Below are 21,068 nucleotides of genomic sequence, written 5' to 3' on the forward strand. Positions count from 1 at the left end.
TTTTTTTTTTTTTTTTTTTGAGTAAGTATCACTTTCCAGTTCCTTCCATTTTATTTTTACCAAAAGTCTAGGTAGTAAGCAGAGAATGTAGGAAGTCTAAAAGGCTTATTTTGAGAGAAATCTGGCAATTGACAAATGTACATTTAAATATGTCTGTTTGGTTCTAAAAGACTGTTGAGAAGCCCCTATGTTCATTTAGAAAAACCGTTCTCCAAAAACGTGCTTGCTCAGGAAAAAGTGATCATGAAAATAAGCATTTTATAAAAAGAAATACATTTAGTTAATATGAAACTATGCTTCTGAGTTATCTTTAAAAGGGAACTTTGTGTAGGGAAATGTAAACTTTTATTGTTACAAAGAAACAAGTACAGATTTAATTCAGGGAGAGATATATATGTTTTATATACCAATGCTACCCTTTTACTTATGAAAAACAGATTCAAAAACGATGAGTCACAATTATCAGGAGAATTCTCTATCTTTGAAGTGTTCAAACTATGCCCCTTTCCCATTAGGTTATTCTTAGTTTTTTAGACTGGGACAAAGAACAAACTGTCCCAACCCACAGACTGTTCCAAATGGGGACTAGATGCCTATGAACTCTGATCTAGGCCTGGAAAGAGTACCACAGTGTCAAAGATTACTGTGCTGACGTATCAAGGAAGGGAGATGTTATAAACTTGTGGTAAAAATAAAAAAAAAGAACAGTCATTTCTGAGAGGGAAATTTTCCTTAGGGAAATCAATAAAAATATTTACAGAACTTTCTCATCTCAAAACTATGTTTTTAAGTGTCTTTGAAAAAAATAAAAACATCTTTTAAAAAATACACAAACATTTAAGAAAATTTAGTAGCACAGCTTACTTCTACACACTTACACATTCTCACACACACAGTTGTTTTTGCTGCACAATTAATCGTTTCTCTAAAGCTTCACTTTTCCATTACTTTTTGGCAAGGTTGGAATAGGATAAGAAGATGATAAATCAGCTCTATTTCGGAGAAGAAAATAAGGTATAAAAGTAGACTAGTGCTTATTGCATTTAGCCAGAATTTCTAGAACTAAACAGTAATATACATATCTTCTTTTAAAATTTAAACATTTATCAAAAAATGACCACAACTGAATAGATGCAGTTATGACTTACTGAGATGAGAAAAATGTCAGATGAAAATGGAAGTAAAAGATTCGGTATTTACTTTTGAATCTAACCATCCAATGTCAGCTTTAAAGTTAATAGTTCAGGGGTGCCTGGGTAGCTAAGTGGGTTGAGCAGCTGACTCGGTTTCAGCTCAGGTCATGACCTCTGAGTCAGGAGATTGACCCCCACCTCAGGCTCTGCACTCAGGGGGAGTCTGCTGGAGATTTTCTCTCCCTCTTCCTCTACCCCTCCCCCCACTAAAATAATAAATAAACCTTTAAAAAAATAATAGTTCAATACTTATATTTGAATGGCAGAGATGAGATTTGATAAGAAGACAAATTTGGGAGCATTCCTTCTCTACCAATATGGACAATATTAAAAGAGATGGAAATAGATTGATCACTGACAGTAAAAATAAGTTTATATGGAGGGAAGAACCCAGAACTGAGCCCTAGGAGACGCCACATTGAAAGACCGAAAGACATGCTTTATACATATACATACCCGCACGTTCACGTGCATACACACGTATTGAAGAAGTTATCTTCCTGGCTCTAATTTTCCAAGAATGTTTACATGTCCGGGATAGGTAAAGCAAGGTAATTTTATAATATATATACAAACATAATTTGAAGATAAAATAAGAAAAATTGTCTTAGAATTCCCTTCAAATTTCCAATTTCCTACACTGCTGTTCAACAGTATAAACAAGGATAATCCAAAGTTTGCCACAGCGTCCTTTCAGCTTTCTAAAATCTGGTTTTTCACAGAAATCATTTATATAACATATCACACTTAATGTTACGAACATATGAAGTTGAAGTCTAAATCGAATAAAACCTGAATTTGGGGGGGAAATTTGAAACTGGTATTGGCAGGCTGATTGTGTTAAGTGAGTGTGAGTGTGTGAGTATGTGAGTGTGTGTGTGTGTGTGTGTGTGTCGCAAATATGAGGAAGAGGAGCAGGAAAACCATGATGATGATTCCGATGATGATAGCAGCAAATATTTGAATTGCTCATTATTGGTCATATTGGTCAAAAATCAAAGTTTTTCGGGCGCCTGGGTGGCTCAGTGGGTTAAAGCCTCTGCCTTCGGCTCAGGTCATGATCCTAGGGTCCTGGGATCGAGCCCCGCATCTGGCTCTCTGCTCCACAGGGAGCCTGCTTCCTCCTCAATCTCTCTGCCTGCCTCTCTGCCTACTTGTGATCTCTGTCTGTCAAATAAATAAATAAAAATCTTTAAAAAAAAAAAAAATCAAAGTTTTTCAACCTCAGCATCACTGACATTTTGGAGCAGATAATTCTGTTGTGGGGGGCTGATCTGTTCTTTGTAGGATGTTGCTAAACAGCCCTGGCTTCTACCTGTTAGATGCCAGCAGCATCCACCCGGCTGTGAACAAAACATTCCTCCAGACAATGCCGGATGTTCCCTCCAGGAAGGCGGTATGACCATCTCTGGGTGAGAACGACTGATCTAAATGATTTATGTGTACTATACCTCGCTAAATCCTCACAATCATCCTATGAAAAAGATGCCATCATTTGCCCTCACTGTTCGAACATGGAAGTGGAGAGAGGATTATTAAATTGTTGAAGGTCAGTGGCCCTAAGTGGTGTTTCACTCTACAAACTCAAGTATGTTTGGCTCCAGAATCCATATTCAACCACCACAATAGATTGGAATATGTGTAGGAATGTACACAATTAAACAGTGGAGAGAAGTTCCCGCTTCTTAGAATTACCTGAAGAACAAGAAACTAGATGAAAGTGTTTGCAATCTATGAAGTAGAGGGCAGGTATAAAGGACCAGTATTTATATTTAATAATGTTTAGTACCCGTAGAACCAACAATATTTTACTTAGCGGTGCTTTTCATTCACGGGAGAAACTGCACATTCTTGCCTCCCTTGGAAACTTACGGTCCATGGGAAGTTGTTTTTGTCTCTGGTTATCTCGCACGGTGCTGCCGCCGCTGTCGCTGGAACTGCTGTTCTGACGGGTGACATTTGCCGGGATCTTTGGCACAGAAACAGGTGCTGGAGTGGAAGGAGGAAGCGGGACAGGAACAGGAGCCGGTGTTGGAGGAGGTGATGGAGCAGAGGGAGTGTCAGTTGGTCTGGGACCATACTCCATCCTCTGTTTCTATAAAGACAAATCATTAATTTGAAATTGCAAAATTATAAAGCCTAGGCTAGGAAACAGTATATACTTGACAGGACATTGCTGGCTATTTATTTGTAAACTCACCTGCAGATCCATAATAATTTGTGTGTGCGCACACCCTCCGATCTTTTATGATACAATGATCATTAAAAATAATCTTTTAAATATTCTACATATTTGTTTAAATTCAAAATGCAAATTAATAAGTCAAAAGATATATCAATAGCAAATAGTAGTATTAGTAATAGTGATAAATGTAAAAAAAAATAAAATCTGAACTTGGAATCACATAAGACCAGGGTAGGTCAAAAGATTATGATTATTTTATAATTTCCATCAATATTAACCTCTAATTGCACTGGAAGTTTAAATGTCAATAACATAAAGCATTACTTACTCCTTAGTTTTAAAGTATGCTAGATTAAGTAATGTTTAATTATGCTGTGTCCATGTAGTTTGTTAAGAAAAAGGATAATATCCCAGTAGATAAAAGGACTATGTTTTAATATAAATAAGTAATTTTTAAATGCTATTAATTTTTTCAAGTCATAACACTTTCTGAAAGGTGAATGTGTCAAAATACACAATAACTTTCAGTAATTTTTAAATCACAATTGTTAGGGTATTAGAAAACTGTATCTTTGTATATTCCCTATTAAACTCCACAGAAGAGTTAAAACTTTAAACAAAATAATTTAAACTGACATAATTGCATTGTAACAAGTTCCAAATTCCCAAAAGGCAGCTTTTGGTTATTTTTTGTTTTTGGTGTTTTTTAGTAGAATCAAATATACAGGTGAAATTTAGATACAGCACTAGCACAATTTTAGTTATGCTAATACTCAAAATTAACAGGCCTTTTGGTAATCTGGTCCTTTGGTTAGAACAGTATTTACTTCTAATTCCTAAATTGGCCCAAATATAAGGTAACACTGATTTTAGAAGATGCCTCCCCAATTTCCACAGAGATGAAAAATATAAAAATACACAACACACACACCATTTTAAAATCAAATCATTACTCAAAAACAGAACAAACAAACAGAAACAACCAAAAATCACACCATCATTGTAGCTGTCTTCACAGCAAATGAGTAACACCTGTGGAAACTGGTATGGGAAGAAATCCTGGTTCTTCTCTGATGTTTCTTTAAAAACTACCACTCGCCAGCCAGTGGGTGAAGAAAGTCGGAAAGGTATGAAACAGGCACGAGGAGAAGTGAAAGAAGGGTTTCTAAAGATGTTAGATATTGAAGAGAGGAGGACAGGAGGGGTAAGGGAAGAGGCAGGTAAGTAATAGAGGGTAAGATTCCTAAGCGCTCTCCATGAAGTTAGATGGGATAGAAACAGAGACTACTGACCCACTCAGCACTGAAGGCCTACAAACACTCCCAATATATTCAATTATAGACTTTAACTATTATTACTTCCCATAAAACAACTTTCCTATATTTGGGCCAATAAGATATTTAAAAACAACCAAAGTACAGCAAAGATCACCAAAATATCATACTTAGCACACACCAAAGTCATCTGATTAATGTATATGCAATGTTCCCTTGACAAGAATATCCTTTGCATATGTAATTTCATAAAAGGTTAGTGAATTCTCACATTAGAATCTCAAAAGTATCCATTTAAGTTATTGTTTTTAGAGCTTAAACAAACAAACAATGCCAGCAGCTTCGCACTCCATGATAGGATTCCATTTTTCCTGCATTCGTAAAAACAAGAGCCGCTAGTGTTCTGCCATCCATCAATAAAACTGTGAAAAACGGGGTATGCTGTGTGTGACTGTCACCACTGAGCCTCGAGACAGGCTCACCAAATCTTGTGCCTCATTCCTCTGGCATTGCTGTATCATGCAATTTTAGCTGTGTAACCTAAGAGAACAAGAGGCTTAAAACATACATATTTGATTAAAGAGAAACCATATGAAAACTTGTCACGAATTTACTTGCATATTTTCCCCTTTCCTTGGTCCTTTCTTCCTGCCTCATGTTTCCAACCCATGGAATGAAAGGGGGAGGCAAGTGTTTCCTCAGATCATTAGATCCTGCCCTGAAACAGCAACCAAGGCTTTTCTGTGGAAACTGATTCCTCATTCTTGGCATGGAGGAAGTAGAAGGTCAGTGTGGACTCTTGAAATCACTTTTCTGTGTCCCTCCAAATCCTTCACTCCCCTTTGCCTACCACCCAGTTACTGCTCCCCCCTTCATTATTTGTCTCTTGGTTATTTTTGGTTGGAGGTAGATCCAAATCAATGGCTCCTCAATATATGGGAAGTCTTGGAGAGCAGAACTACACCCTGAACTTTCTTCTCCTGAACCGAGTGCTGAAGCTCTACATCCTGACCCCCAAAAATCTTGACCGAACTCTTCCTGGTTTGCCCAGGACTTTCCAAGTATTACACTGAAAATCCCCCATCCTTAAAAGCCCTCAGCTGGAAGCAAACCGGCATGACTGGTCACCTTGATGGGGACCAACTTCTGTACAGGGACTGTCACCCTCTGAACTCTTGCCTATTATTTCCCAGAAATATATTTAAAGTTCTGTTTAAAACAAAATCTCTTTCTCTTTGTCTTCTGTTTCTCTGAAAGGAGTCAGAATTACTAGACCCCATGGCAAATGTACTTTCTTATTGATAATTAAGGTAGAATGAGTCACTTTTCTTTAGCCACTAAAGCTGAAATTCTCTAGGATTAAAGAAAGTTATTCAGAGATAAGCTCTTGATTCATGCAAGATACTGCTTCAGAGGAGAAGTTATGCAAGCAAGCCCAACAAAGCCATTGAAATGGAACTGTTCTTAAAAATTTAACCTAACATTTTTCCTCTAAATTTGGTTTCTTTGGAACTCTGCAGTGGGGGGGGGGGGGGGGGGGGGGGGGGGGGGGGGGGACGGGGGGGGAAGGCACAGCTGGAACATTTGGAGGGTGTTAAGTCCACAAATTGAATCCAAACTATGATATTAAAAAGAAGTGCCATGAGGGAACAAATGTGGGTTACCTCTGACAGCTCGCCAAGTAATTGCTATTAGGAAAATGGAGCAAATCACATCAAATGAGAAAATTAACACAGGAGATGGAACTAAAATAATATCAATTACAGTTCACATCAGATATCACAACATATGAGCCAAGTAGTTTTTGACAGTAAAATTACCTGCCCGCAAATCAACCAATGAAGATGCTTGTAAATATATATTTAATTTCCATCATTCTTATCTAGCCGTGGAAACTAATTACATAGAATCATGCTACAGTATAAACACTATAGAGTATTTCAGTAACTATTTGTATATTAGAGTATTTTTAAAATATTAAGATAGGTTCATCTTACTCTTACAACTTATAAAGAATACAATTAAAGCCGATTAAATATAAGGCTAATTCCTCTTTAAAAGCTGACTTTACAAAAGGAAATATACATCATGGTGTGTTTTAGTGAGCTTTAGGTTTAAGCTTGTAAGCGGTATAAATAAAATTTTATAATTCTGTACATGTGCATGTTGGTCAGGCATTACTATATACAAATAGTAACCATATAGGATCATCTGTACCTACATAACACGTACAGAGCTATAGAGAGACAGCACGCAACAGACAGAGAGAGAAGACTATTCAAATTGTTACAAGAAATACTTGGGAAAATGTCAACACGTAAGGCAGAGGAAGAGTAAGCATCCTTATCTAAAAACCGTGCCTCTAATTAATAGATGAATAGAATGTTCTGACATTAATTTTTAAAAACACATTTTTGGGGGTAAAAAAAAAAACCCTTTTTACTATGAAAAATTTTTAAAATATACTAATATAAAATATATAGTACATCATATAGTATAGTACACCATATACTGTGATGAATACTCATTGCCAACATTTTGTCAATCTGTTTTTATCCATTCCCCTCCTTTTCTTTTATTGCTAGGCTATTTTAAAGAAAATCTTTGATGGGTGCCTGGGTGGCTCAGTCACTAAGCGTCTGCCTTCGGCTTAGGTCCTGATCCCAGGGTCCAGAGACCGAGCCCCGCAACAGGCTCCCAGCTTGGCGGGAAGCCTGCTTCTCCTCTTCCACTCCCCCTGCTCGAATTCCCTCTCTCACTGTGTCTCTGTCAAATTAAAAACAAAATCTTTGACATCAATTAATTTCAGTTGTATGTATTTTGGTATGGATCCCTGAGAAGAAGGTAATTTTTTTTTACATGACCTAATTTTTAAAAACACATTTTAAAGAACTGAATATTATCAGGAAATTGGTCTGCTGGAATGAACATGGAAACATCTTTAGTAAAATGGTCCCTGTCTGTCCAGCAGTATCTGAATTTCCGGACTGAGCTTGAAAAACAGAGCAATCATAACATGGGGTGAAGTTAGTGCTGCTAGTGGTTTATTTTTTTTTTTTTTTTTTTCTTTTTTTTTTTTTTTTTTTTTTTTAAGATTTTTATTTATTTATTTGACAGAGAGAGATCACAAGTAGACAGAGAGGCAGGCAGAGAGAGAGAGAGAGAGAGAGGGAAGCAGGCTCCTTGCTGAGCAGAGAGCCCGATGCGGGACTCGATCCCAGGACCCTGAGATCATGACCTGAGCCGAAGGCAGCGGCTTAACCCACTGAGCCACCCAGGCACCCTACTGCTAGTGGTTTAAAAGTCGCCCACAGAAAATATTTCCATTTCTAATTTAGGGCTACTTAAACATGCATAGAGAAAAATACCAAAGGTTTATATCTAGACTGGATTGTGGAGATCATGAAAGTTGTCGACACCCTCCACATCACAGCTGAGCACACCAGAGCACAGAAAAATAAAATGTTTTCTTTAAGGCCACGCAGCTCGCCAGTGACAGAACCCAGGACCAGAATCCTGGACTATCAATACCTAGATTGGGGCTTTTTCCATATTATCACAGTATCTCTTGCTAGGAAACAGAGAAGACAAGAAGCTTTCTGTTCAATTCAGGACCATAATGACCAGATAATCATAATTATTTGCCCCTTCGTAGAGTAAGAGTATCTACAATAATAATAAGCATGTAGACTTAATAATAATAATAATAATAATAATAATAAATGAAAGACTTCTTTAGTCCAGGCGTTGAGTACACCAGCAATAATAGCAGGGAGGGGTTAGTTTCTGCTTCCATACAGCTGAGAACCTACATGGGCAAAAGGTAACTCTAGCAGCTCAACAGTCACAGTGCCAGAGGTCTGGGAATCAAGTCAAAAGAATTATCAGGAAACTTTACTTGGCAACTAGACTCCAGATGGGGAGAAAGCACCCTGGATATCGATCTGTTGCCCAGCTAAAATACAACAAAGTCCTAGAATGCTCTACAACAAAAATGTTATCAACAGGTATGTCATTTATCTCCATTTCTCCATAATCTCTCATAAGCACCTACTTCCTTTTCCCTGTGGTTTCACTAAATCTTTTTAATGTACCATATCTTTCATAAATTCTTCATTACCTCCCACCTTTTCATTTTTAAAATTTTGTGGAACCCATGGGGGAAACACATTTGGTGGGAATGGCAGTCTTTACAGAGCTGTTAAAAATCACTCCAAATGTGAGGATATTAAATAACCTAGGCGCTCGGGGACCTCAGGTGGCAATTTAACACCTATTGGCTTCTGTTCCCAGGTACTAGCATCCCTGCTATCAGAAGAGAATCTCCAACCCAAAGTGTGTGAACAAAGGCAAGTGCTGCTCTTGTGGCCCCCCACCCCCACCCCGGGGACAGCCATGAGTCTTCATAGGACACACGGGGTTATGAAAAAGGAGGAGTCACAACTGTGCACTTCCACCAAGTTGGTGACTTGTCAATGCTACATGGAACAATTTACAGCTAATTCCCTTATTCCCACCACTCACAAAATGTCTAGTTTCTAAGTAAACTGTGTAACTTGGATTATTTTCCTAAATGATGAAAAAAAAAAAAAGGAAGAATTGATGAAATCCAAGGAATTGATGGGTAAGGCAGAAATCCCATTCTGAGGATGGTAACTATCAGATTAACTTTTAAAACAGTACAATGTATGGTAAAACTATTCTGAGAAAATGTCCCTGAAGCATTCATGTAGTGAGAACCATATGTATATTAAAAATGAGAAAATAATCTTTCCTAAGCCTGATTCCCCACGGGCTCTGAATCCAGAGTTCTGGGTCCCAGTCTTGGCTTCACGCAGCTGTGTAACTGTGGGTGACTTACTTTTCCATACCTCGGTTTCTTCATCCATAAAATGTACCTAACTTCATTAGATTTGTGGTGGGAATTCAATGAATGAGTATTTGTGAAGTCCTTAAACAATGCCTGGCCCACGGCATGAGCACTGGCCCCTGGCATGCTCTGCTTTGGAGGTAATACTATTACCTCCAGTAACGAAGCAATTAACCACTACATATCTTTCTGCAGCCCTGTCCAGGGATCTAAAATGTTTTTGCAAGAAGTAGTTTCTTTAAATTCCTTCCAAATTTTGATCTCAATGAATAGAAGATACCAGGGGAAAAGTATGTCATCCATTTCTAAGGAGAGGGTCACTGCTCATCATACTCCAAGCGCAAAGGAACAAAGCTGTGACAGACGGGTTGGAGGTTCTGATTCCAGACAGTAAGCTTTTATGGAAGATCTGCTCAGTGCTAGGCTTTCTGTCTTCCTTTTCATCAAATACAAGATCCTGGTGCTCAATAAATATTTGGGAGGTGAATGAACAAAAAGATGAGTAAGACAGAATTGCTTTTCGTTTGTTTGTAATCCAGTGGAGTTCTCAAAGGCTAGGGAGTTAGATCACTGGAATCAGCATAGATATTGTGGGACCTTTATTATCATTTCGAAATAAGCCACAGAGTTTTTCTTTAGATATTGTAGATAAAGGTAACAGATTGGCATGCATTTCCAAGGATGTCCTTCTTTTCCAGCTTACTTTATCTAGTCATTGTGTGCTTGTTAAAAATGCTTTGAAAAACAGGAATTCTTTTAGAGTAGGATTTATGCCAGATAGCAGATTGTCAAACCTACTTATTAAAATTTTACAAGATTTTGGCGGTTTTGTTGGGCTCAGCCCAAAGTTTTCAGGAGCTGTTAAAAAATAAACTGTTTTTAATAAAACCTTTAAAAGTAGGGCTCTTTAAAACACACATACACACACAGCTTCTATAATGTTTCCACATGCATTCCACTGTATTCAAAGTTGCATCCAGAAATTTTTAGAAGACAGTCAAATCGTGTTGAAAAGTTTAAAAGGAAAACAGCCCAAACAGGCAATATCCACACATTTCTATTTACATAAAGTAGCAAAACAAACTCCTAAAACTTGTGAGCACTTAAAAAATGTCTTGGTTGTGCCAAGGTTGACGAAAATATAAGATGAGGCTCTGTTCAAGGAAAGAAGGATAGAGTTCATGTTCTCAGAAAGTACTCTCCTTACCTTGGATGTGTATTAATAGTTTTGCTTCAGTTTTAAACAGAAGCAATCATTAAACAGAAATGTCAACTGATGGCTCAGGCCAAGGGTCAGAATTGAAGATAAAGATAAGACTGTACATAAACAGATGAAGGAGAAGAGGTTAAATTCATTAGGAAATCTCAGGTGGGAGAAAATACTTAGAAATGATATTATTTGCAAGTTTTAGGTCTGTATTGGATTTGCTTATTCTTAGCAACTGTGAGCACACACACACACACATATACCAAACTTGAATAACTGTTTTTAACTCTAAAATATAAATCTTGGCTCCTGCTCATAGAGAGGCATCTAGCGATAGCCTCTCTGAACAGTGTTTCTTATTGTTTCTCACAAGTTAATTGCTAAAAATATTCTATAAGTTCAAAGAATATATACTCTATACCATTTTAGGCATATATTTCAAGCATATACTCTTTAATATTGTTGAAGGCATTTGGTCTAAATCTCTACAGGAAAGAATGTAAACAACAGCATTTATAAACCAGGCAGGAGCCTATGTCGTGTCAGGTAACCACATCTCAAAATCAGAAAAGAAGTTAGGAAACAAAAAGGTATTCAGACTGAGTTAGAAAATTCACTTCAAAAATCCACAGGGAATGGAGTAGACCATACCTTGAATAACTCAAACTCCTTCTTTGGCATCAACAGCTAATGACAAATGATGAACATAAATTAAGTACATGATACATCCGCACATCAGACCAGCTAAAACAAGCAAACAGAATTCCCACTGCTATCACTGTAAGTTATCAAGATACATAAATTGTACAGGAATTCTTTATTTTAAAATTTGCTTGACTCTTGGATTCTAATAAGGCTGAGGGTCACTCCAGGTAAGTAGAGGACTGGTACTCCACTCGAATGCTATGAGGAGCCAAAAGTAACTTAATGAATGGTCATGGCAGTAGGAGTATGATCACCATTCTAGGTTTGGTCAATCTGTATCTTACTAAGCCTAGACCTGGCATGAAAATGAACTATTTCACTGCATATTTATTCTATGTCGCTTCTACTCATACTTGTGACATTATTATGGGGTCATTCGTGGTCTTTTGCTCAAGATTCTGAAAATTAAAAGTTTCCTGGGGGCACAGTATAGAAGCCACCACAGATTTAAGGCTATACATGAGATGTTCCCTCCATTCTCCCTCTGCTAGCAGACCCGACTCTAGAGATCCTGTCATAGGTCAAAAATCCCAAAGTGTTAATAGTGAGTGAGTTCAGATATCAGGGTGAATGGGATAACCAGGGTCACCAAAGTCCTGAAAATGTGGCATATCACTCAAAACTTATTTATGATCAAGGAGAGACAACCTACTACCCTATATCTTAAGTATATTTTAATCATAAAATCAAGACAGGAGAAATATTGTAGTTCAAAGGAATACTCATGTGCTAGTGTAAGGTGAGAAGAGTGCAAGTTCAAGGTTAGTTAGGGATGGAACCTTTAAGAGAATGAGGGCAAAGGACGATGACGATGAGTTGCTGGACACTCCAGCCACTGTCACAATGCCACCCTCTATCAAGAGGAAGCCACTGGATAGGAAGGCTCTGGGCAAGAGTGAAGAGGCAGAAATACTACTTCTCCACATGTAAGAAGCATTGTAGGATGGGGGAAAAAATAGCATTCAGAGAAATAACACTTACTGGTAAACAGTTTGAGCAACTTTCTGAAGAAATACATCAGAAAAAACATCTATATAATTCTTCCCTATATCTGTAACCATTGCCCCTCAATTATCCTAGGAAAAAAATCTATACAAATTGTACAACAAATTAAATCTCAAAATAATTAATACACAAAAGGTATTTAAACCCCATGGAAAAGTGATGAATATGAAAGTTTAAAAAAATTAAATTTTGCCAAAATGTCATAAATACCTGTATGGTATGTGTGTAAGGTGGATCAGCACGCCCTAATCCTGATTCTGGAGGTCTCACAATATCCAAAATGTTATTTGGCACAAATCCAGAGTCTCCACTTGCATTTCGAACTTTCCACCACTGCTTTCTATCATCAAGGATCTGTCATCATGCAAAAAGATAGAGACATCATTCCATCCCAAAACCAATCTATGAAAAGAAATTCAATTTTTATTCCTTAGACTAAGAAGCTCTTTTCACTTATAATAAACTGGCTTACTATCAACATATTGTGGGTTGAATGATTCCCAGGAGTTACACTAAGAATTATAATCACTGGTATAGGACAGGCATGGAACCACCACTATCATGAATATACCTGAGGTTCTCATTACCTGCCAAGAATTTTTAACTATTAGCATTATCGGAAGTACTTATAGATGACTAAGATGACTTGCTTGGAGAGGCCTATATCCTTTGAATAGGAAGGAATAGTATGAAAACCATTATTTTTCACAAAAACTATGTGACTATCTGACATTATTTACCATAGAAGAGGAACTCTCCATTATGACCTAAGAAAGATATTTGGGAATCATAGTAAATTACTCCCAGGATCATTAGCTTACTCACTGATGGGTATATTTTTGCAAGGGTACTAGGACAGGAAGAAAAAAAAATGTGTTCTTATTAAAATATTATGATGCATCTACATAACTAGCATAGGTTTCAAAATGCATAAAGCCCAGAAGAAGAAAGAGGACAAAGTAAGCCAAGAAATCCAACCTCTGTCCTCCACATCCCCATCTCTGTCCTCCACCCCCTCCCCCAGAAAAACCCAACGAGCAGAAAATGAGAAAAAGCAGCTCCCCCTCCTAGTTAGATATAGGCATCTATATTATACCTATATCCTTGATAAAATAACACTGTTTTAAGAATAATTTCTTGATCTCCTCATTTCTTTGAGGAAGGTTTAGATATATACCAAATACAATAAATCCATTTTATTAAGAGTATTAAAAAAGTAAAATTCTATTACCTCTAAAATATCATCCTTTAGAACAGAGAGCTCACTGTTGTTCCTTGCCACAAAGTCATACTTGGATTTGGCATATTTCTTGGGTTGTGCTTTGAGTGGTTCATAATTTCTATAAAAAGAAAGAGAAAATATCATTCAGCTAGCTCTTCCTATAGGCTGAAAACAGAAGTAAAACATCAAGGCAAGCTAATTCCTACAAGAAAACATCCTGACAAATTATTTCAATAGCAGTTTAGTTGATCACATTCCACAGAATACGAGAACTAAGAAAAAAAAAAAAAAAACAACTTTGGAGTCCTTCTATTAAAATGAGCAGACTATGCCTAGGGCAAAAATAAATAATGCAAAATCACAAGGTTAGTGGGTACTAAGGAGAATCTAGAATGCAAATCTATGAATTCTTTGTCCATTAAATATACTGGGGTATTGCTTTGTTAATTAGCATCTCTACCAAGGAAGAACTAGGACAAAGATCAATGTTAGCATTTTTTTATAAAACTAGAGGAGACGGAACATAATTTCCATAGCAGTAATTTAAATTATATGTTGATTTCACTAATTCAAGCAATGTCTTCAATTCATATGAAAAAATTATGACTAAGTGTCAATTTTTAGGAAAGCTTTGTCCAGTTTCTAAATTGCAAGGGAAGGTATAGATTAAGTACAAGACTAGTAACACACCTAGTTAATTAATTCCTTATAAACTTATTTTAATAGTAAGAACAGGTCCAAGAGTTGTATGTTTTTTTAAAAAAGAAAACTTCCCTAAAGAACCAAATAGTTCCTTCAATCATTAAATGACCATAAATAGATTTAACATAATTTAAAAAATACTTCTATACATAATACAATAAAACTTGGCTATTATAATAGTTTATTCATTTCAATAATCAAATAACTATTTTTTTAATTAATTTTATTCCCTCTTCTCCTTCACTTATCTTTCCACATTTCCTTACTCATTTCTACAAGAGAAAAAGCAGAAAGGAACTAAAGATGTTTGTTCATCGTCCCGTCAAGTGGCCTACCAGGGTCCTCTGGAATCACCTTATGGTCAGCATTACAATTGTGGACACAATGTATCCTGTGGTCACAGATAATCTGCAATCTCTTAGCAACTCCAAAAGAGTTAAGGGACAATGAAAAAGATGGCCCCTATGCTACGCTACCAATTGGCCATTTTTGATATATTAAAAAAATAGGAAAAAGGGAGAAAAGTAACATTATAGCCAAATAATTATTGTATAATAATAATAACTTAAAAACTGTTCCAAGGGCTTTCCACCCCTATTCCCTAGTTTATATGTTTACATTCTACTTAGATTTCATTTGGGGGAAAAAAAATTCAGCTACTTCAAAAGTCAGAAAAGCAGTAATTTCAGCTTCCTATCTCTCTTCCCTCAAGTTCTGCCCTTCCATGATCTAGAAAACAATCACTGTTAATAACAGAGTTGAATAATCTAGAAAACAATCACTGTTAATAATAGAGTTGAATACACTGTAACAAAGGGTAGAGTAACTCGCTGCCACTGTGTATCTGAACCAGCCAGTTAAAAAGAAGAGTTTGCTGTAGTTCTTGAAGTCTTGGTGATCCTGAGTGTCTCAGAGGTGACTGCACTTTGTAAATTGCTTTAGAATGTACAGATCTTCATGGTTCAGTTTCTCATCCTCTACAGATTAAATGTAGCTATGATATGGACCACAGTAATCAATCTGAAAATCATATTTTGGAATTTTTCAGATATATGAAATTTCTTAAGAGATCTATACTGTATCAAAACGTATGGTTTTGAAGTAATAAATATGCACTTGAGCCTGGTGGTGGATCTTAAGGAGCACGGATTGCATGGAGCACCAGGTGTGGTGCATAAACAATGAATTTTGGAGCACTGAAAAAAAAAATAAAACATTTAAAAAATGAAATTGATAGAGAGCAGACGTGGAGTTGGCAATGATCAGAGACATCTCTAAAACGGAAACTGCTTTTGGATAGCAGTAAACTATAATCCCTCAGTGGTGAGGGCTCTATATTCAATAGGCAGTTTACCTAATGGCATGGTAAGTTTCACAGCAGAGTGACTATACTTCATGGGGCATTTACTGCATTCCAGGCATGTAACAGAATTTAGGGTAATAAAAATAATTATAAAAACAAATTCCAAAAAAAGGAAAAAGAAAATATTAGGATGAGTAATAGGTTAGTCAAAAAGAATTTCAATGAAATAATTTTCAAACTTCTGAAAATAATGTTCATGCATTATTTACTAAAAATTGAATCTACAATTAAAACTTATTTCGTATGTTGGCATTTTCAAAATGTATTATTCATCGCTGATACTCATTGCTGACTTTATACTCAATATAATATGTTACAGATGTCCTTAGAGTAATGTCTGTGAAATTTCCACACCAGTTACTTAATATTACCTGTTATCATTCCTAACAAAAATCACACATTTTAGATCCCATCTTCTTTAGGTTCTATTAAGAAAAAAGTATAGTGAGAAGAAGGAAAGGGACTGCAACACTAATGGAGAGTGAGGCTTTGAGGGAGGAAGGTAGCCGGGCAAGTTCTCTATCCTACTTCATCTGAATGATCATTCTCCCACATGTTTTTCACTTCCTTTTCTTTCCTTTTTGTAGAGGGGTTGGTCAACCTTATTTGCACAGGTTGGAAAACAAGACTAAAGAGGTAAACCTACTCCAAAGTGCCTTTATTTCTCCCCCATCTCCAATCTCCCTCTCTGCCCACACTGAATTTTTTTCAAGAGTGAAAATATGGGAAAATAAATGAAATATAAAACTGGAAAGTGAAAATACAATATAATAAGATGAAATAGCAAGAATGGCAAATAAGGCACTGAGTCCTTCTAAATATTTAGTTTATACTTAGAAACAGCTCTATCTACAGGAAGGTTTGTTTTTGTTGGGGGAAGAGAAAGATGGAAATCATTTCCTTTAAAAGTTACAGAGCTAGAAGGATCCTTAGAGACCATCTGGTATAAACTAATGGAGAGTTTCAAAACAATTCTTCTTTCTTCTTAATTCACAGATTTTGTCATAGCATCTTTTTAAAAAGGGGAAGTCATCCAAAGGCACTGCACTAAATTAGAGTTATAGGCTGGAGGTTTTCCAGTAAGAATTATAAACTAGAGGCTGTATTTATCAAAACCGATTCTATAAAGGAACAACTGAAACTTCATTAAACAATTAACAGACAGAAAGTTTAAAGAAGTAGTGAACAATGCGGACGTTGGGACCTCTATTTGCACTAAATGAGAGACAGATATCGGCCGCTCTTCAAGTGGTGCCCATGAAATGTTACCTATCTACGTGGCGATTAGGAGTTGGCTTAAAAGCCACAGCTGCTTCCCCTTGGTCCAGATGGGGCCCTCTTGTGTACATGTTATTGAATGCATACCCATCTGCTGGAGGATACTCTGACACACCGGACTGCTGAAAGATGAAGGAAGAGAGATTAAAGAGTCGCTAAGACTATTGGAATGACAACTAATATTAGTCAACAAAATCCTCCACCATATTGTGATGTTTCTCATTTTCAAGTATTTGACCATTATTAACAAGTTATGAAATGGGGGTGATACACTTTTGTCAAAGACCTATTTATAATAGGAAAAGTCATTAGTACAAAAGCTAAATTATAATTCTGAAAATAAGTGGGTATACAAATGATAAATTCTCTCCTCGGGAACTTCAGTAATAGGTGGTTTTGGTAGTAGGTAGACTTTAACAGTTTACATAAAATAAAACTGGTTTAAAAACAACAATAAAACTCTGCCCACTCACTCTCTATGTTTAAGAAGCAGACCCTTACCACTCTAGCAAAGTAAATAATATCACATGAAAATCATTTAAACTCTGTGCATTAAAATCATACTACAATCTCATTTTTTAAAGATACACAGATCCTTTTTTTTTTTACTTTTAAAAAAATGGCAGCCACTATTATCAGATTTACTATTGAGGGAAATACAGAAAGAAGAAAATACAGAAAGACAGAAACACATTGACCTTAACAGTCAATACAGGATCAGACAATGCTGAAGTAATTCCTTTTTGTAGTTAACCTAATTTCAACATGAGCCTACTGGGAGCTACCAGGAGGGGGAACTGAGGTCTATGGGCCTCAGTGAGCACCATGGTTTCAAAGCTATGGGGAAAAAACAAAGAAACAAAGATTAAAAAAAAAAAATCATGTAAAGACTGCAGCTGTTTCTTTATGTGAAATGAAATATGGAGAAGGCACAACAGACCATGAAGTACTGGAAGTCCTTGGCTATTTAAATTGCTTATGAACTCATTGGGGCAAAATATCTGAAACTGGAAATGTTTTAGAAAGTCTTAGATACATGTTTACCATAGTTCATCCTAATGACAGAGTTGGCAGGGGTATGGATGTGTTTAAACACAGATGAGTAAATAGGTAAGGTTTCTCCAATGGGCTAGTGTGGATGTCAAAATACCCACACTGTATTACTCCTTTAGAATAGGCTTAACACATAAATACAAAGAAACAATTTTCACCATTTAAATACCTTGGTTTAAACTGTCAACAAAATGAAAAAGCAACTACGGAATGGGAGAAAATATTCGCAAATCATGTATCTGATAAGGACTAAAAATCCAAAATACATAAAGAACTCACATAGCTCAAGAGAAAACAAACAAATAAACAAAAAACCCAATCCAGTCAAAAAATGGGCAGAGCAACAGAACAGCCATCTTTCCAGAGAAGACATACAAATGGACAATGGGTTCATGAAAAGGTGCTCAACATCACTATCATCAAGGAACTGTAAATCAAAGTCACAATGAGATGTCACCTCACACCTGCTGGGATGGCTACCATCTAAAAGACAAGATAAAACAAGTGTGGGTGAGGATGTAGGGGGAAAAGGAAACGCATGTACACTGTTGGTAGGAATGTAAACTGGAGTAGGGCTATGGAAATCAATCTGGAGGGGGGTGCCTGGGGGACTCAGTCAGTTAAAGCAACCAACTCTTGATTTCAGCTCAGGTCATGATCTCCTTGTTGTGAGACCAATCCCGTGTTTGACTCTGTGCTCAGCAGGGAGTCTGCTTGGGATTCTCTGTTATTAAAAAAATAATAAATTTTAAAAAGAAAAGAAAACAGTATGGAGGTTCCTCAAAAAATCAGAACTAGAACTAGCACAGACTCACTAGTGGGTGTAATACTAAAGGAAATGAATTTAGGATCTTGAGGAGATATCTCCATCTCCATGTTCACTGCAGCTTTGTTCACAATATGGAAACAACCTAAGTGCCCATCAACAGATGAATGGGTAAAGATATGGTATTAATATATAATGGAATATTATTCAGCTATGAGAAAGAACCAAATCATGTTATTTGCAACAACACAGATGAACTCTGAAAGCATTCTGCTAGGTGAAATAAGCCAACCAGGAAAAGAAAAATACTGCATGGTATCACTTATATGTGAAATTAAAAAAAAAAAAAATGTTAAAAAGCTGAACTCATAGAAACAGAGTAGAAAAGCAGTTGCCAAGGGCTGGGGGAAATTGGGAGCAGTTGGTAAAAAGGTACAAACTATTAGCTATAAATGAATAAGGTCTGAGGATCTAATGTGAAATGGTGAAGATAGCTGATAACACTATATTGTGCAATTACAATTTGCTAGCAGAACTTCAATGTGCTCACCAAAAGAAAAACAGATAAATATGTGAGGCGACAGATGTGTCAGTGCGCTAACTAACTAGATGGGCGGGGGGGGGAGTCTTTCACAATGCCTTACAAATCACCAGATGAACACCTTAAATATCTCATGATTTTGTCAATTATACCTCAATAAAGCTGAAATTAAAAATGACAAATACGTAGCTTAATTCAGTTTCTCACTTCCCTAGTTGAGAGGAGAGGCCCTAGATGGTTACCAATGTTTTATAGACAGGGGGAGTGCAAGAACCTGTCAAGAATCACCCTCACCTTTGGCTAACTCTGAACAGAAGAGAATGTGGTCAGTCAACATGAGATCACCGGGTCCTGAGAGTGACCGAAATTATTGCAAGGGAGGAGAGGAATGATGCTGAGTGATTAACTGTGATGACTACACAAGCTTGTTTAGGTCTGCTGCTTGTTCAGAGGAAGGAAAGAAGTTGAGTATTGCCACTAATGTTTGACACACCATGTCACCTATGTCTTTCGATTCTACACAAAACCACCAGATCCTGAATCATCCAGGTCTTATCTTGAGTGTATTTATTTTAGTAGCAATCAAGTATAATAAAGCTCCTCTTCTGGGGATGATTGCATTTTTTTTTTATGCGTTTTAAATCACCATTAGTTGGTCTCTCTTCCAACAAATTCTTAAGGCATAAAAATCCCCTAAAACAGCTAGCAGGCACTTTTCATTTCATTTTTTTAAACCTCTGAATAAGTACTTAGGCAATAAAATGGAAAATAGTTTACAACAGGAAAGTGATAACTCATTTCTAGGAAAGATTCTCAATAATTCTTCCTTTAAAATTACTTCTTCAGTGAGGGTAGACAACTTATACACTGGAAGACCAGAACACGTTACTCACTCTTTAAATACGTAAGTTTTTGAAAAAGAATGTACGAAAGTGAATTTCTGAGGCAATACATTATTAAGTGAATGTATTTTCTCATTTAAGATATAGGACTGTAAGCTAGAAATTTCTGTGATTTCAAAATAGTTGGCTGTAACTATAGCAACAAGTGTGTCATAATTTTATGTCCGATTACACCTTTTTTTTCCTCTAGAAAAGCTGCCCTCTATGAGGAAAGGAAATCCACAGTGATGAGGTCTGAACTATAAAATCCACAGTGCTAAGGTCCAGAGAGGGACTGCCAACCAGTGCAAAGGCTGTGAGGTCATCCTCTTAATCACTTGGAAGAAACAGCAGTTAGAGACTCTACCCTTCGATGAGCCAGAGGAAAAAGCAATTATGTTAGAAAAAATATATATCTTCAAATCAGTACATTTGTTTTATCTCTACAGTTTCAAAATCTAACCAATCTTCTATAATATTATGGTTACTGTCCAAGGGACTGATTTTTAAAAATTTAACTTAGGTGCTTTTCCTTAGAAGTGAAGATTTAGGGGCACCTGGGTGGCTCCGTGGGTTAAGCTGCTGCCTTCGGCTCAGGTCATGGTCTCAGGGTCCTGGGATGGAGCCCTGCATTGGGCTCTCTGCTGAGCAGGGAGCCCGCTTCCCTTCCTCTCTCTCTCTCTGCCTGCCTCTCTGCCTACTTGTGATCTCTGTCAAATAACTAAATAAAATCTTAAAAAAAAAAAATGAAGATTTACTCTGGTTTGTTAATCATTCCTTCATATCATGTTTGCCTTATTACAAATACCCACAGCATGCTGAG

General features: G+C 36.7%; 1 protein-coding gene across 1 annotated transcript in view; it reads right to left on the minus strand.

Annotated features, from left to right (window-relative positions):
• LOC111142113 (epidermal growth factor receptor pathway substrate 8) overlaps nt 1–21,068 on the minus strand; it is a 185,037-nt gene that overhangs the window by 7,826 nt on the left and 156,143 nt on the right. Inside the window, exons 15-18 of the mRNA XM_022495081.1 lie at nt 16,996–17,126; nt 13,671–13,779; nt 12,650–12,793; nt 3,066–3,288 (exon numbers count right to left, since the gene is read on the minus strand). Coding sequence (XP_022350789.1) covers nt 3,066–3,288; nt 12,650–12,793; nt 13,671–13,779; nt 16,996–17,126 — 607 coding nt within the window. The remainder of the gene's footprint in view (nt 1–3,065; nt 3,289–12,649; nt 12,794–13,670; nt 13,780–16,995; nt 17,127–21,068) is intronic.

Source organism: Enhydra lutris, unplaced genomic scaffold (genome assembly GCF_002288905.1).
Source record: "Enhydra lutris kenyoni isolate GAN:26980312 unplaced genomic scaffold, ASM228890v2 scaffoldscaffold7, whole genome shotgun sequence".
Classification (NCBI taxonomy): Eukaryota; Metazoa; Chordata; class Mammalia; order Carnivora; family Mustelidae; genus Enhydra; species Enhydra lutris.